Source organism: Heptranchias perlo, chromosome 18, assembly GCF_035084215.1.
Source record: "Heptranchias perlo isolate sHepPer1 chromosome 18, sHepPer1.hap1, whole genome shotgun sequence".
NCBI classification, from domain to species: domain Eukaryota; kingdom Metazoa; phylum Chordata; class Chondrichthyes; order Hexanchiformes; family Hexanchidae; genus Heptranchias; species Heptranchias perlo.
Window position 1 is genome coordinate 13,747,810 of NC_090342.1, and position 17,662 is coordinate 13,765,471.

General features: G+C 39.8%; 1 protein-coding gene across 2 annotated transcripts in view; it reads left to right on the forward strand.

The window, feature by feature from the left end:
* The window catches only part of scaf11 (SR-related CTD-associated factor 11), a 66,419-nt gene extending 49,963 nt beyond the window's left edge, over nucleotides 1-16,456 (forward strand). For both annotated transcript variants that reach the window (XM_067999410.1, XM_067999411.1), the window contains 4 exons: nucleotides 6,594-6,949; nucleotides 9,461-9,697; nucleotides 10,171-10,290; nucleotides 12,771-16,456. In XM_067999410.1, the coding sequence (XP_067855511.1) occupies nucleotides 6,594-6,949; nucleotides 9,461-9,697; nucleotides 10,171-10,290; nucleotides 12,771-12,917 (860 nt within the window). In that variant the 3' untranslated portion in view covers nucleotides 12,918-16,456. The remainder of the gene's footprint in view (nucleotides 1-6,593; nucleotides 6,950-9,460; nucleotides 9,698-10,170; nucleotides 10,291-12,770) is intronic.
* The last annotated feature ends 1,206 nt before the right edge of the window (nucleotides 16,457-17,662 follow it).

Below are 17,662 nucleotides of genomic sequence, written 5' to 3' on the forward strand. Positions count from 1 at the left end.
GAATCTGCTTCCACTATCCTTTTGAGGTAACACATTCCAGATCATAATTACTCGCTGCATTAAAAAAAAGTTTTTCCTCATGTCGCCATTGGTTCTTTGGCCAATTACCTTAAATCTGTGTCCTCAGTTCTCGACCCTTCCACCAATAGGAACAGTTTCTCTTTATTTACTCCATCTAAATCCTTTATGATTTTGAACACATCTATCAAATCTCCTCTCAACCTTCTCTGCTCTAAGGAGAACAACCCCAGCTTCTCCAGTCTATCCACATAATTGTAGTCCCTCATCCCTGGAACCATTCTAGTAAATCTTTTCTGCACCCTCTATAAGGCCTTCACATCCTTCTTAAAGTGCGGTGCCCAGAATTGGACACAGTACTCCAGTTGTGGCCGAACCTGTGTTTTATAAATGTTCATCATAACTTCCTTGCTTTTGTACTCTATCCCTCTATTTATAAAGCCCAGGATCCCATATGCTTTTTTAACTGCTTTCTCAACCTGTCTTGCCACCTTCAAAGATTTGTGTATATACACCCTCAGGTGTCTCTGTTCCTGCACCCTCTTTAAAATTGTACAATTTGGTTTATATTGCCTCTCCCCGTTCTTCCTGCCAAAATGTATCACTTCGCACTTCTCCACGTTAAATTTCATCCTTTCATTCCACCAGCCTGTCTATGTCCTCTTGAAGTCTATTACTATCTTCCTCACTGTTTACTACACTTCCAAGTTTTGTGTCATCTGCACATTTGGAAATTGTGCCCTGTACACCGAAGTCCAAGTCATTAATATATATCAAAAAAAGCAGTGGTCCTAGTACCGACCCCTGGGGAACATCCTTCCAGTCCAAAAAACAGCCGTTCACCACAACTCTCTGTTTCCTGTCACTTAGCCAATTTCGTGTCTATGCTGCCGCTGCCCCTTTTATTCCATGGGCTTCAATTTTGCTGACAAGCCTATTATGTGGCACCTTATCAAACGCCTTTTGAAAGTCCACATACACAACATCAATCACATTGCCCTCATCAACCCTCTCTGTCACCTCATCAAAAAACTCAATCAAATTAGTTAAACATGATTTGCCTTTAACAAATCTGTGTTGGCTTTCCTTTATTAATCCATACTTGTCCAAGTGACTATTAATTTTGTCCCGGATTATTGTTTCTAAGAGCTTCCCCACCATCGAGGTTAAACTGACTGGCCTGAAGTTGCCGGGTTTATCTTTACGCCTTTTTTTAAACAAGGGTATAACATTTGCAATTCTCCAGTCCTCTGGCACCACCCCTCTTAGTATGATTGAAAGATTATGGCCAGCACCTCTGCAATTTCCACCCTTACTTCCCTCAGCAACCTAGGATGCGTCCCATCCGGACCGGGTGACTTATCTACTTTAAGTACAGCCGGCCTTTCTAGTACCTCGTCTTTATCAATTTTTGGCTCATCCAATATCTCAAGTACCTGTTCTTTTTCTGTGACTTTGGCATCATCATCTTCCTTGGTAAAGACAGATGCAAAGTATTCATTTAGTACCTTAGTACTACAGACCCCCAAATAGTCAACGGGAAATTGAGGAGCAAATATGTAAGGAGATTACAGACAGCTGCAAGAAAAATAGGGTGGTAATAGTAGGGGACTTTAACTTTCCCAACATTGACTGGGACAGCCATAGCATTAGGGGCTTGGATGGAGAGAAATTTGTTGAGTGTATTCAGGAGGAATTTCTCATTCAGTATGTGGATGGCCCGACTAGAGAGGGGGCAAAACTTGACCTCCTCTTGGGAAATAAGGAAGGGCAGGTGACAGAAGTGTTAGTGAGGGATCACTTTGGGACCAGTGATCATAATTCCATTAGTTTTAAGATAGCTATGGAGAAGGATAGGTCTGGCCCAAAAGTTAAAATTCTAAATTGGGGAAAGGCCAATTTTGATGGTATTAGACAGGAACTTTCAGAAGTTGATTGGGAGAGTCTGTTGGCAGGCAAAGGGACGTCTGGTAAGTGGGAGGCTTTCAAAAGTGTGTTAACCAGGGTTCAGGGTAAGCACATTCCTTATAAAGTGAAGGGCAAGGCTGGTAGAAGTAGGGAACCTTGGATGACTCGGGAGATTGAGGCACTAGTCAAAAATAAGAAGGAGGCATATGACATGCATAGGCAGCTGGGATCAAGTGGATCCCTCGAAGAGTATAGAGATTACCGGAGTAGAGTTAAGAGAGAAATCAGGAGGGCAAAAAGGGGATATGAGATTGCTTTGGCAGATCAGGCAAAGGTGAATCCAAAGAGCTTCTACAAATACATAAAGGGCAAAAGGGTAACTAGGGAGAGAGTAGGGCCTCTTAAGGATCAACAAGGTCATCTATGTGCGGAACCACAAGAGATGGGTGAGATCCTGAATGAATATTTCACATCGGTATTTACGGTTGAGAAAGGCATGGATGTTAGGGAACTTGGGGAAATAAATAGTGATGTCTTGAGGAGTGTACATATTACAGAGAGGGAGGTGCTGGAAGTCTTAACGCGCATCAAGGTAGATAAATCTCCGGGACCTGATGAAATGTATCCCAGGACGTTATGGGAGGTTAGGGAGGAAATTGCGGGTCCCCTAGCAGAGATATTTGAATCATCCACCGCTACAGGTGAGGTGCCTGAAGATTGGAGGGTAGCAAATGTTGTGCCTTTGTTTAAGAAGGGCGGCAGGGAAAAGCCTGGGAACTACAAACCAGTGAGCCTGACATCTGTAGTGGGTAAGTTGTTAGATGTATTCTGAGGGACAGAATCTACAGGCATTTGGAGAGGCAGGGACTAATTAGGAACAGTCAGCATGGTTTTGTGAGAGGAAAATCATGTCTCACGAATTTGATTGAGTTTTTTGAAGGGGTAACCAAGAAGATAGATGAGGGCTGTGCAGTAGACGTGGTCTACATGGACTTCAGCAAAGCATTTGACAAGGTACCGCATGGTAGGTTGTTACATAAGGTTAAATCTCATGGGATCCAAGGTGAGGTAGCCAATTGGATACAAAATTGGCTTGACGACAGAAGACAGAGGGTGGTTGTCGAGGGTTGTTTTTCAAACTGGATGCCTGTGTCCAGCGGTGTGCCTCAGGGATCGGTGCTGGGTCCGCTGTTATTTGTTATTTATATTAATGATTTGGATGAGAATTTAGGAGGCATGGTTAGTAAGTTTGCAGATGACACCAAGATTGGTGGCATTGTGGACAGTGAAGAAGGTTATCTAGGATTGCAACGGGATCTTGATAAATTGGGCCAGTGGGCCGATGAATGGCAGATGGAGTTTAATTTAGATAAATGTGAGGTGATGCATTTTGGTAGATCGAATCGGGCCAGGACCTACTCCGTTAATGGTAGGGCGTTGGGGAGAGTTATAGAACAAAGAGATCTAGGAGTACAGATTCATAGCTCCTTGAAAGTGGAGTCACAGGTGGATAGGGTGGTGAAGAAGGCATTCAGCATGCTTGGTTTCATTGGTCAGAACATTGAATGCAGGAGTTGGGATGTCTTGTTGAAGTTGTACAGGGCATTGGTGAGGCCACACTTGGAGTACTGTGTACAGTTCTGGTCACCCTATTATAGAAAGGATATTATTAAACTAGAAAGAGTGCAGAAAAGATTTACTAGGATGCTACCGGGACTTGATGGTTTGACTTACAGGGAGAGGTTAGACAGACTGGGACTTTATTCCCTGGAGAGTAGGAGGTTAAGGGGTGATCTTATAGAAGTCTATAAAATAATGAGGGGCATAGATAAGGTCGATAGTCAAAATCTTTTCCCAAAGGTAGGGGAGTCTATAACGAGGGGGCACAGATTTAAGGTGAGAGGGGAGAGATACAAAAGGATCCAGAGGGGCAATTTTTTCACTCAAAGGGTGGTGAGTGTCTGGAACGAGCTGCCAGAGGCAGTAGTAGAGGCGGGTACAATTTTGTCTTTTAAAAAGCATTTGGACAGTTACATGGGGAAGATGGGTATCGAGGGATATGGGCCAAGTGCAGGCAATTGGGACTAGCTTAGTGGTATAAACTGGGCGACATGGACATGTTGGGCCGAAGGGCCTGTTTCCATGTTGTAACTTCTATGATTCTATGATTCTACCTTAGCCATGTCCTCTCTCCATGCGTAAGTCTCCTTTTTGGTCCCTAATCGGCCCCACCCCTCTTACTACCCGTTTACTACGTATATCCCTATAGAAGACTTTTGGATTCCTTTTTATGTTAGCCGTCAATCTATTCTCATACTCTCTCTTTCCCCCTTTTATTTCCTTTTTCACTTCTTCTCTGTACTTTCTATATTCAGCCTGGTTCTCACTTGTGTTATTAACCTGACGACTGTCATACGCCCCCTTTTCTGCTTCATCTTACTTTCTATCTCTTTCATCATCCAGGGAGCTCTGGCTTTAGTTGCCCTACCTTTCCCCCTCGTGGGAATGTACCTAGACTGTACCCGAACCATCTCCTCTTTAAAGGCTGCCTATTCTCCTATTGCAGTTTTGCCTGCCAATCTTTGATTCCAGTTTACCAGAGCAGATCCAACTGAAATTGGCCCTCCTCCAATTAAGTAGTTTTCTCTAGATTGCTCCTTGTCCTTTTCCATAACTAATCTAAACCGTATGATACTATGATCACTGTTCCCTAAATGTTCCCTCACTGACACTTGGTCCACTTGACTCACCTCATTCCCCAAAACCAGATCCAGCAATGCCTCCTTCCTTGTTGGGCCAGTAACATACTGATCAAAAAGTTCTCCCGAACACACATCAGAAATTCCTCCCCCTCTTTGCCCTTTACACTATTATCCCAGTCTATATTAGGATAGTTCTTAAAGATCGGGTGCACTTTGAAGACATTTAGATTTTGGTGTTTTTTGATTTTTTTTTGATTTAAACAGAATTGGGAGTTAATGACTTCACTGATTCAAACTACTCCTTTTGGAATCTAACAAAAGGCTTATTCCTTACTGATTTATAATGAATTAGTTTGTTCTATTACAATATACAATATCATTTTGAAGAATTTTTTCCTTGGGGCAAATAATCTTGCAAATAAAAATGTATTTTGCCTGTATAGTTTACTTGTACAACTGTGAAGGAGCTTAAAGAACTGTTTGAAAGTAAGCTTATGGCTTTAACTTGGTTTCAAGATAAAGCTGAAGGGATGACTAGACTAAACTTCTTGGGATCCGTTCCTTTGGGTCATCGAAACACCACCTATTCACAACTCTTCCATGTATAACAAATAAAAGAGATTAAGAATGGTTTAGATGCAATTAGATGTGAAGTTTCATGAATGCTGGGTTACTTCCAGAACTTAATTTTTGAATTCCCACCAGAATATTCTGAAAATTACTGTTTGAAGTAGTTTTTCTTCATTTACCAAGCATACTGTTGGTTTGGGAGTAGCAGTGGATATGTAGTGCCTGTGAATGACAGACACCCTTTTAAAACATCATTCACTACGTATTCATCGAGTATAAGGAGAGCCAGTAGGAGCAGAATGAGTTAGAACACTGCTCTTTGAACCCGAAGACCTGATTCAAAAAAAGCTGAGATGATGGGATGAAAAGCTTTGATAGCTATAGAAGCAGCAACTGTGTAACAACAACAACTTGCATTTATGTAGCACCTTTAACGTAGTAAAATGCCCCAAGGTGCCATATAAATGGTACTTCAGACTATGTTCTGGTGAATGCTTCATTGGAACTTTCTATCTGTGACATTCTGATCCATTCCTTCACTATGCTGTTTGATTGATATGCTTCAGTGCTTTATTGTAGTAGCTCAGTATGTCAGTACTTCCAATTAGAATCATGGAAAGGTTACAGCATGGAAGGAGGCCATTTGGCCCATCAAGTCCATGCAGGCTCTATGCAAGAGCAATCCAGCTAGTCCTCCTCGCCCTGTGATTATTTTCCTTTCAAGTACTTATTTAGTTCCCTTTTGAAAACCGCGATTGAATCTGCTTCCACCACCCACCCTGGCAGTGCATTCTAGATCCTAACCACTCACTGCGTTTAAAAAAAGGTTTTCCTCATGTCACCTTTGGTTCTTTTGCCAATCACCTTAAATCTATGTCCTCTGGTTCTTGACCTCACCCCCACACTCCCTGGGACAGCCTAAGTTGCAGCCTTTTCTACACCCACCGTCCGAGCCATTAGAAAATGTTTCTTTTTTTCCCTCTTTCCAAGGTTTAAAAACTCACCTCTCTATAGTACTCCCATCAAGTTCCCTGACTCGGTGCCAAATGATCTTTTCCAATTGAGGACAGTGTGTGAGTGAGAGTTTTGAGACGAGTCTTGGTGTTGACCTGACCACTCAGCTGCTGGGTTGTGCAATATAACCTAAAGTATGAGTTTAAATGTATTTATTCAAAATAATGGGATCATCACTCTCATTAGTATGATTAATAAGTTAATACAAAATGTGTTGAGTATCATAACAATGTGCTTGGATGAAGTTCTTTTATAAAATGAAAGGTTTATAGTAGTCCCCAAAAGTTGATATCGAGATATTTTTGGATGAAATGTTACAGACCTGAAAAAGATCCAAGATGCCTCAATCTCTCCATTAATTTATGTATATTTATTTGGCAGATTCATCGCATGGGGTGCCAGCCTTCAGCGACCAAGCAAATCAACAAATGAATGGTTCTCAGCAACCAGTTAATATAATGCACCAACCCGTGAATGTTTTACCACAACCAATGAGCGCACCTCCCCAACCAATAAATGTCTTTCCATATCCAATGAATGTCCACCCTCCTTTAATGCATTTCCATCATCCATACATTCATCCTCCTCCTCCACTGAATGTGCATTCAGGAATTTCTGCAGTGCAACCAACTGGAGCTGGAAATCTGCCTAACAGCCCACCTCCTCCACCACCTCCTCCTCCACCTTCCCAGTCAGTGAACTATGCGATTCAACAGCAGGACATGGCACAACCTCAGGTAAGCTCTTGGGCAGAAAGATATGAATGGTGCTTTAATATGTTCAAGTCTGGCAGCCAAAAGAGCAGGATGAAGTGTTCTGTCAATGCTTCCGGGGGCACCCTGGTTGGCTTTTCCAAATAATTGAAAAGTTGGCAGACTAGGTTGAATACTCATCCTGGCTGAATGCAGTACACATGTTTGTATGGTTACAGCACTTTTCTGTAGGGATTTGGTTCTTTTCCTAATTAATATATTGGAAGTTGAAAGTATTTCTAGAATAATAGACCCTTTTACTTTTTGAGGATATAGTTCACCTCTGTACACTTAATTCACACTTCTCATCTGTTTAAGTGCATTAGTACATTCTAGTCTACTGGATGCTCTTTAGGCCTCCTTATTAATATACTGGTTTTGTTCTGGCATCGTGTATGCTATTCCCATTCTAACTTGTTCAAAGTGTGACATGTTATGGCCAAAGCAATTTGTTGGTTTGTGTTAACAGTTACATGTGAATAAGGAATTTATCTTTTGCGGTCACAGTAGTGTAGTGGCTATGTTAATGGACTAGCAACCCAGAGGAATGGGTTAAATCCCACCATGACAAGTTGTGACATTGAATTCAATAAATCGGGTAATTATGACATGCACCAGAAAATAATAATCTCAAAAACGTCCAGATTGTTGTGAAAACTCACTGCTTCATTAATGCCTTTCAGGTAAGGGAACCTGCCACCCTTACCGGTCTGGCCTACACGTAACTCTAGTCATACTATATAGTTGATTCTTAATGCCATCTGAAGTGGCCTGGCAAGCCACCCCCACCTCAGGGCAACTAGGGATGGGCAACGAATGCGATCTTACCAGCGTCATCCATATCCTGAGATTTTTTTAAAAGTTATGTTTGCATGCTGCTGGAAATAGCAAATGGCAGCACTACTTCAGTTCTACTGGTTTTGGTCTTGGGACATTTGTACTTGATATCTCTGGGTATTTTTATAAATGAATTGTTAAACTTTTATTTGTATTTGATTTGCATTACATTTGTAATGAGAGTTGGTCTGCTTATGCCATCTAACCATTAACATGGGTAAAAGCCTGAAACAAGACTTTTGTGAAGATGGGTAATCTGGTGCATTTTAAATGCTGAATTCCTGGCTTTCACACAACTTTACATTGTGTGGCTTACTTCTGGATTTGATGTACAGCTCAGTATAAAACATAACATTTTGTTTCTGAAAGGGCTCAAAATCCTCTGACTATTTGGTGCAGAATCGTTTCCCTCTTTAGGGAATAATATGTGTATTACCTATTTTTACGCTTAGTTCAGAACATATGTACCACGTGCTGTGAACGTTCTGGATCATGTCTTCAGTGCCAGAGAAGTCCAAAAGTGCTGTAGGATGTTGCAAAAGCTTTAACGTTTAGGGCTGAAATTTAATATCTCATCTTTCATCCAACATGACATGCTAACTTTAAATACTGAATTCATAATTTTCACCCAGCTTTACATTGTGTGGCTTCCTCCTGGGGTTTGGTGTACAGCCCACCATAAAACCTGCCAGTCGTGTTCATGTTGCTAATTGTGCAGCTATTGGACTTCTGATTGGTCAGTTTTAAAATAGCAAGACAGATGTCCACCCACCAGCAATGCCCACTGTTACCCTTCACTGAATTTCTGGGGACAATACGGACTTACCTGTGCTACTTTGAATAGGTGTAATTGCGCTGATAGGTTATAGAGGCATGGTCCAGACCTGCCATTTTGACAAACACGTTATGAAAGACTGAAGCCCAGATTTATACTAGACAAAGTACTGCAATCAGGGCTGATACACTAATGACAAACAGACAGATTACTGTCCTGTGTAATTTCAGATTGGGTAAATATGATTTTTTTTAAATGATGGTCAGTCAACTGTGTCCCTGGAAGATCTGTGTGAGGATCTTTTTGTTCTGTGCCAAAACTGGTATGTGATGCCCAGTACATATAATTGACTGCATTCATTGGATGAAGATTTGATCCTACATTGGATCTTCACCTACACAAAGTCAAGCCTGCTTGTATTAAGTACAAATGTCCTAAGACCTGAAATTGTCCACCTGAAGTGCCGTGACCTACAAGGCTACAGACCAAGTGCTGGAAAGTGGGATTAGGCTGGTTGGCTCATTTACGGCCAGCGCGGACACAATGGGCCCAATGGCCTCTTTCTGTGCCATAAATTTTCTGATTCTAAAGTCATGTTTCTTTGCTATTTTAATGGTGCACACATGAGGATCTGAGTTTAATTGCACCGTTAAAATATGCACAGCCCCAAAATGTGGGACGAAGGCAGCCCGTTAGATTTCTTCAGTCCTGTTTGCACATATTAAAACTGATATGACCACAAGTCATATTTTCGTGAAACCTGTTAACATTCGCAGAAGTAATTGTCTCATTAAATACTGTGTTTTTGTGCATGTGGATTTTCTTTTTGCTGCTTGTACGGATAACTATAAAGTGCTTGATATTTTGCTTCACTTCTGTTTTAGATCATACCTCCTCCATGTAGTGTTCCTGAAGTGGATTTGCAGAGCAGTGCTGCTTGTATACCCATCCCAGCTGGAGGGTCAGGCAAGACAGTGCAAGGTCCACTTTCTATAGATGTTTCCTCTTCTGCCTTTCAGTCTGTGCAACAGGTCTTTGCATCTCTTTCAACTTCAAAGCCTGCACTAGAAAAAGAAAGCTTTAAGGAAGAATTTGAAATAGAAAAGCCCAAAAAGGACAAGGCAAGTCCAGAAGTATCAATGATTGATTAAATTTCCACTGATTTATGTTCCTGTATAGCAAGAGAGCTACATTGTTGACTTGAGTGTGAGATTTTTTGTAACATTGTTATATAGTATGAGCTTCCCACAGATCTATAAACTGACAGTAGTTTTGATTTTCCAGTTCTGTGTGGTGCATGCCTAATTTTTTTTCAACGATTAGGATTTGTTTCCACTTGCGTACTTTTACATGTGTACATCATAGGTTCTAATCTTTTTAAAGCTTATGAACCTGTGGATTAAAAAGTATGCATATGTTTTGAGTAATACAATATCATTGTTCCTTGATCTACATTAGTTTACTACTGCCATCTATTGTTAATGCAGCTGATGCTTGAGCCTTAAGTTCTATTTTTGCTGAGAAACCTTTATTGAAGCTGTTTTTTGATATAGAATATACAACTTCTTAAGTACTTTTTCTGTCCAACATACAGAAATGTACTATTCAAGAAAGAGCTGTAGAAGAAGTGAAACTAGCCATCAAGCCTTATTACCAAAAGAAGGACATTACCAAGGATGAGTATAAAGAAATTGTCCGCAAGGCAGTGGATAAGGTAACATTTTAAAATGGACTGCAGCTTTATACAAGATTGTTGATGGTGGTAAAGAGTATGGTTAAAAGGAAATATATTTTTACATGGGCGATTATTATGGTAACTTTTATCATATAGGACTGTGTGCCTTGGATTTACACATTTGTTCACTTGGCTGTTCTTCTAGTTATCAGGTTTTTAGGTTGGTAGCCCCAGTGTACTGAGCTAAGGGCAGTTATTGATCCCATACAGATTGGTCCTTCCAGCTAGCTTATATAAATATTTGGTGTTGTGCCTACAAATATATCAGTACTGGAAAACTAATAGGAATAACATTAGTGAGCACTTTGAAAGTAATGGCTAATCAAGAACAGTCAACATGGATTTGTAAAGGAGCGGTCACGCTTGACTAATTTAATCAAATTCTTTGAGAAAATTACTGATTGGATGCACAAGGGGAATTCAGTGGATGTGATATATTTGGACTTTCAAAAAGTGTTTTTGATAAAGTGCCATGTAAGAGATTTGTTGTGAAGATTAAGGCCAATGGTATTAAAGTTTTAGTGAATCTACATTGCACCTTGAGTAGAGGCTGAAGGATAGAAAACAGAATAGAGTAAATGGATTTTTCTTGGATTCACAAGATGTAGTTTGTGGCATGCCCAGGAATGTGTTAGAACTCTCTTGTTCTCCATATGCATAAATGGTTTGGACATGGGCACAGAAAAAATAACATTTTTAGATAGCAAATTAGGGGCACAACAAATGGCAGAAAAATGCAGGAAATTACAGGAGGAAATTGACAGGTTAGGATTATGTGGCAAATGCAGTTCAATGAAGATAAACATGAATTGGCACATTTGATTTAAAAAAAAGAATGGAAATGTACAGATACACTTGACCTTTTAAAAGCAGGATTACAGTTAGAAGAAAAAATCTGACAAAGGACAAATGGGATTCTGGTTTTTATATATCATTGAATAGAAAAGCAAGGAGGTGATGATGAATCTATATAAAACATTGGTAAAGCCAGGTTGGAGTACTTTATGCAGTTATGGGCATTCTGGGACACCCTATTATAGGCAGGATATAAAGCCCTGGAAAAGGTGCAGTGTAGGTTCACTAGGATGATAACGAGGAAGGGAGGATATAGGAATGACCAGCGATTGGAAAAACTAGGACTGTCTTTATTGGAGTAGGGAAGATTAAGATGATGTCTGAGGTATTCAAAATTCTGAAAGGTGCTTATTTCCAGTGGTTGGTGAATTGGTAACAAGGGCATAAATTTAGGATTACTACTAAAAGCAGACAGGAGAAGGTTAGAAGAAATATTTTCATGCAGATATGGAATATGTTACTACACGTGACAATTGAAGCAGATTTGAATCGCAGCATTTAAGGAGAAGTTAGTTAAACGCTTGGGGGAAAATATATTAAACGGTGCAGAAAAGAGCAGGAAATGGGACTAGAGTAGTCAGCTCCTGGGTAGAGTTAGCAGTGACACAGGCATGATGGATGAAATGGCCTTTTTTGCCCTTGCATTTCTTTGATTCTATATATATAGTTCTAAATTTGGTTTACAGTCTGTTAATTAATTAAATACAGTGAGTGGTCTCAGAATTCCAACGGTACTATACCTTTAGGTGGCGCCGTCAACCTATTGTTAAGTAACAAATTGGAAATGATGTGGCCACCTAATGTAATGTGACAAGCCAAATGACACTTTAAATGAATCCTCAAACTAAGTAAAGAAAGTGGCAGGAAAGAAAATGTCCATAGAAGTAAGCAAATGAATCTGACAAGCACGGTCTCTGAAAAGGAAGAGAGCTTGTGGCTGAGAAATCTAAAGGAATGCCCTGGATACTCTGCAACTCCAGCAAGACACACCTATAGCATGGAGGCCTTTCCATTCTTCCCCGGAATGCTGAGCGAATATTTGGCATCCTTCTTCTCATCTTCCCCCTTATCTCCAACCAGCAAGTGGGTTTTTGTCCTCCGTTCTCCCCTTCCAGCTCAATTTTAAAGTTACTGGCACACTGCCCACCCCTTGCATTGAGAGGATTTCCCAGGCAGAGATATAGTCCACTCAACAGCACCCTTCCGCGGCCCCTCTCCTCTTGCTCCCATTCCTTCTCCCATCCATCCTGCCCGCTCCGCTTACCCCGCCCACTCCCTCCCCCTTTCCTTTCTACCAATCATCCTCCTTCGCTTTTGTTGCATTATCCCTCACCCTCTTACACTGCTTGACCTGAAAAATTTTAATTGGTCTTGGTTACGCGTGTGCAAAGCCGTGGGAGATTGACTAGTGCCAAGATATTTTAGTTTTCATTCTTTTTTCTTGAGTCATGTTGGTCTTTTTGTATTATCTTTTGTCATGCAGAATAAAATATTTCAGATTTTAAAATTTTACCATGATTTTTTTTAAATTGGACAATTGCTACCTAACACATTTGCACATTGGTCAAATAGTTCCATTGAATTATGTATGTTTTGTTTCTTAGGTTTGCCATAGCAAGAGTGGTGAAGTAATCCCAGGAAAAGTAGCCAACTTGGTAAAAGCATATGTAGAGAAATACAAACATGCAAGGAAAGGGAACCCAAAGCAAAATCCTGAAGAATGCAGTATCATTGGGAACAAATCTTTTTAAGCAATGAAAAGCTGTAGCAAATTGGTTACCAGTGTTAACATGAACCCAAAATAGAATGATGAGTAGGAACTTTGTTATCCATTGGTTCATATAATTTTTCCTACAAAGATTAGGTGTTTTTCTAAAATTGAAGCATTTGGGACACCACAATAACACGAAATGATAGCATGCTGTTGTTAGTTATTTGGAGTTGTAAGGATGCTTAAAAAGTATAATATGATCTGTCCTAGCCCCTCTTGTGGGCTGTCACTAGATCAGCTGTATAAATATGATATTTGTTAGATGATTTCCTAATGTATCAAATTATCTCTTACTGATTTTTTTTTGTTAACTCTAGTTAAGTGTTTTTGTAAACCGTTTGTATGCTGTACAAATGCTTCCAGGTTTAACTGGAAGGATCTGGATCATGTAGTTGCACTAAAGACTGGCATCTGAGGCTGATCAGCAGTTTTAGTGCGTATAGGGTCTAAACAAAGATGATTGCTTAACACTGCTAGAATTGTTGCTAAGTGGGAAAATGTTTGATAAAAGATTTGATTCTATAGTTTCATTTTTGAGAAAAGCAGAAAAGAATGGTTAAAAATGTGATAGGAGTATTCTGTAATACATATCCTACACACCAAAATAAATTTTCTGCTGCTTGTCAAACCAGTTTCTGGGTCTTGATGGACACGTGTATGGGTTTAAATTTATCCAAGTTCAAATGACAAATCTGTATTTTTACTCCAAATGTGTTATCCTTTGTAAAAGTTGAATTATTTTTGATTGATATTCTGGTGATAATATAGTAGTACATTCCGTTTAAGATAATTATTTCATCTTTGGTGCTGACCTTGTTCAGATCATTTTAACACAATAAATCAGTACAATAGACAATTAATTTAAGTACCAGGGGATTAGATCATATAATGGAAACGTCTATATAGCTTGAAGACTTAAATATTGAGTGGAATTTAATTTTTTAGTATTTTCAAAGGCTCAAGTTCTGAATTTCTACAGATTCTGAAACGCTATTGCCAGCAGTGCTTAATCATATTTTTGTATTTCAACTAATAATCATGCAGAACAATACCACAAATTTGCTTCTAGTTTTTTTTTAAGAGTTTTGCAATAGAAGCAGTCGTACTTATTCATTACCTCCCTTCCCTTTTTGATCGTCTGTTTTTGATTGTCCCTGCAATGGGTTTTCCTTTAAGTGCTTTCATTTGTGTTGCAGAGGCTTGGCACTTTCACAATAGTACCTGCTTGCATTTTTAAGAAAAGGGCTAGCTCATCAGGAAGACAGCATGTTGTGTATTTTATGTTGGAGATATCCATTTTGCTGAAAAGCTTCACACTTACACAATAAATGTTATTAATAAAAGCAGTGAATATGGAAAATACATTGACACCAGGAAGATATAGATGGTCAGTTTGATATGTGCTTCAATAATGTTGAAGGTGCCAGATTAATATGTTTGTGAAATCATTTTCAACCGGCTAACAGTCATATATAAAATATATTTAAACAAGGGAATATCCTGAAAGTTAAACGTGTGCATCCAAAGTTGCTTAACATTTTAAATTAATTTGGGACTTTAAGTATCAATGAATAGATCCGTAAGTATTTCACGTTCTTCATTCATTAATACTCCTCATACTATAGGTAGACTGTCTATCCATTGGAGTAAAAACCATTGGGTTAGGGAAAAGCTTAACTAGATTTTTATGAAAATAAGAGGTATTTGTACTCTAACAGCACCTGACAAGCTCCCCCAAACTCCCATTGGTGCTTTTGTCAGAACCCTTGTGTCATTTGTTCACTTGCAATGGGCTTTGAATGCATTTCCATTTCATGTGACACTGGCATGCATCCCTTTTGCTTAAATAATTCAGTAAGGGTTAGGAGGTCAACATAGGAAAATGTATTAAGAGCTGGGAAACTACTCACATTGTTGGAGAGAGACAGCTTTAGGTCCTGTTGCTTTGTAGTCTCAAAAAGAATGCATCCTCAACTCACAAATCTAAACAAATTCCTCAAGCAGGACATTGTCAAGTTCATTACTCTATTATCCGTGGTTTGTGTCCTAGAACTGATAGTCAACCATCAAACTGGGATTTTTTTTCTCCCCTCCTCTTCTGAAGCCATTGACTATAGTTGAGATACGGTTTCATTGCGGGGGGTCAGGGGGGGGGTCCCTTCCCATTTTTCATATATGAACCTCTTCAGTGAGTTTTGGCATGTTATTTAACCAGGGGCTAATGACAACCAATGCCAATCCTATCCTCACATGAAATTTCCAGCAGGGGCCAAGGAGTGCTGAGGCCAATTGTTAATCTGCTGCCAGCCTGGTTGAGATCAGCTAACTCAGCATTGACCAGAAATTAACCTGGGTTCTTCTGGTCTGTACAGCTCAACTATTTATGTCTATATCAACTGAGCTACTGAGGAAAGGATACCTGTTTCAAGTGATAGGCAGAAGTTACCAATATAGATTCTGTCCTTGTAAACGTTATCTGCTTCATCTCCTCTGTACAAATTACCTGCAAGTAATAGCTGCACATTTCAGATTCCGAAGATGTATTTGGCTGAAACCAGAGGACTACCTACTTTAGAGTGCTTGAGAATGTATACCTTCACCTTCATGAGTGGCTTTGAACAGGGAGGAGTCTGCTGTATAGCTGTTGATAAATCATGTTTATTGGATCCAGGGTTCTTCTAAATGAAATGAATCAGGACAAATCTTTAAGATATATATATTCCAGGGTGTCAAAAGGCAAGGCAGCAGATTTGTGACTAGTCTTCCATGGAGTTCGAGGGACAACTGTAATGATGATCTGTGCCATCTCTGTTGCCAGATACTTTGTACAATCCTTACAACTGGATGTACTTGGCACGGTGTCCTCTAGACATACAGATACAAGTAGATCTCACTTTGTTGGAAGCCACTCAGTGGTGGGCACTGAATAAGTGGTAATGGTAGGTTTGCCATATATTGCCTCAATGACACTCAGTTGATGTATCCCTTTTTGTCGGGGTGCCAACCAGGACACATTGGTCATGCTTTTACATACATAATGGCTTATCGGCATGTTGAAGTTGCAAACTGTAAGGCTGGTATTAAAATTTATAAGGATGCATGCAAGGGGTACTGAAGGCCCAGCATCTGGTATTTTAAAGAACAAACAAGTGGCAGACCTATTCAGCAGTAAGCACAGTTCAACCTTATGGATATCTGCACAAAGTAAGCTTTAGCCCTTAGCACATCTCAACTGGGTCTTCCTAACTTCTTAAACACACTCCTTTTATACAGAATATGTGGAGTAGAATGAATGAAGAAAATAATTTGCTTACCTTCAGTTTTAGTGGTGAACAAAGGTGTGTATTCCTTTCCCTTCTCTCTGATTTTGGTGATTTATCAGTTTTCTATCAGAATGGTAGATTGGTGCAGTGTATTTCAGTCTCCTGGGTTGCTCAAATTAATGTATTTTACCTATTTTTGTAAATAGTCCTGTTATGTGATGTACATAGTTTAAACTAATAAAACCCTTTTGGTTTACATTGTAAATACTTTATTTACCAACATTTTTCTGATCCCTTCAATAGGAAGGCATCAGATCAAACAGGCTATTTCCTGACCTCATGTCTCTCCAGACATTTGGTGGGGGTGAAGAGGGGGGAAATTAATACTATCTCTGTGAAGGCCTATAAAAGGGCAGGTGTAGTCATCTACATGTTCTATTACACATTTCATTCTTGTACTCCACAATTTGCCATGATCTGGTAAAATGGACTGCATTGTTGTACTTCATGTCTCCAAATTTGCATTGAAATGAGAATCTTTAAAATACTCTAACCAATATTTATAGTACTAGTCATAATAAGACACCATTCTTCACCTATTGCTAAGACAATAGTCAACCATTGAAAAAACACACGCTGGCCAAAATTCTGCTGCAGATAGGGGATCTTCATCCTTTATCCAGCAATTCACGAAATAGACTAGCAGTTTATGACCACCTTGTGAAAAGAGAACCATATCAATACACACTAACAGGTAGAAATTCTGATGTGCGAGGCTCATATATGAATACTTAATATTCTTGTGTGTGAGCCTCACTGGGAGTTTTCAGCTGCTCACCAATCACTCCTGTGCTTGCTGATCTACATTGGCTCCTGGCCTGGCAATGCCTTGATTTCAAAAATTCTCATCCTTTTTTTTCAAATTCCACCATGGCCTCACCCCTCCTTATCTCTGTAACCTCCTCTAACCCTACAACCCTCCGAGATCTCTGTGCTCCTCTACTTCTTGCCTCTTGCGCAACCCCGATTTCCTTTGCCCCACCATTGGCAGCCATGTCGTCAGCTGCCTAGACTCTAAATTCTGGAACTCCCTCCCTAAACCTATCCGCCTTAATGACGCTGCTTAAAACCTACCTCTTTGCCCAAGCTTATAGGCACCTGTCCTTGTATCTCCTTATGTGGCTCAGTGTCAAATTTTGTTTGATAACACTCCTGTGAAGCGTCTTGGGATGTTTTACTACATTACAGGCACTATATAACAAGTTGTTACTGTTAAATGTAAATTCTGGATCACCAGTAACTTCCTGGAGTGTGTCTCTTGTCTCACATCTCACAAAAAAAATTCTGCAAACCACATATAATAGGCCAAAATACCCATAGGTAGAAAATTAGAATTGTGCCATTGTAGAGGAAGTTGAGGGGTAAAACTTAGCTGGATTTCTGATCAACTTGTTAGTGTTCA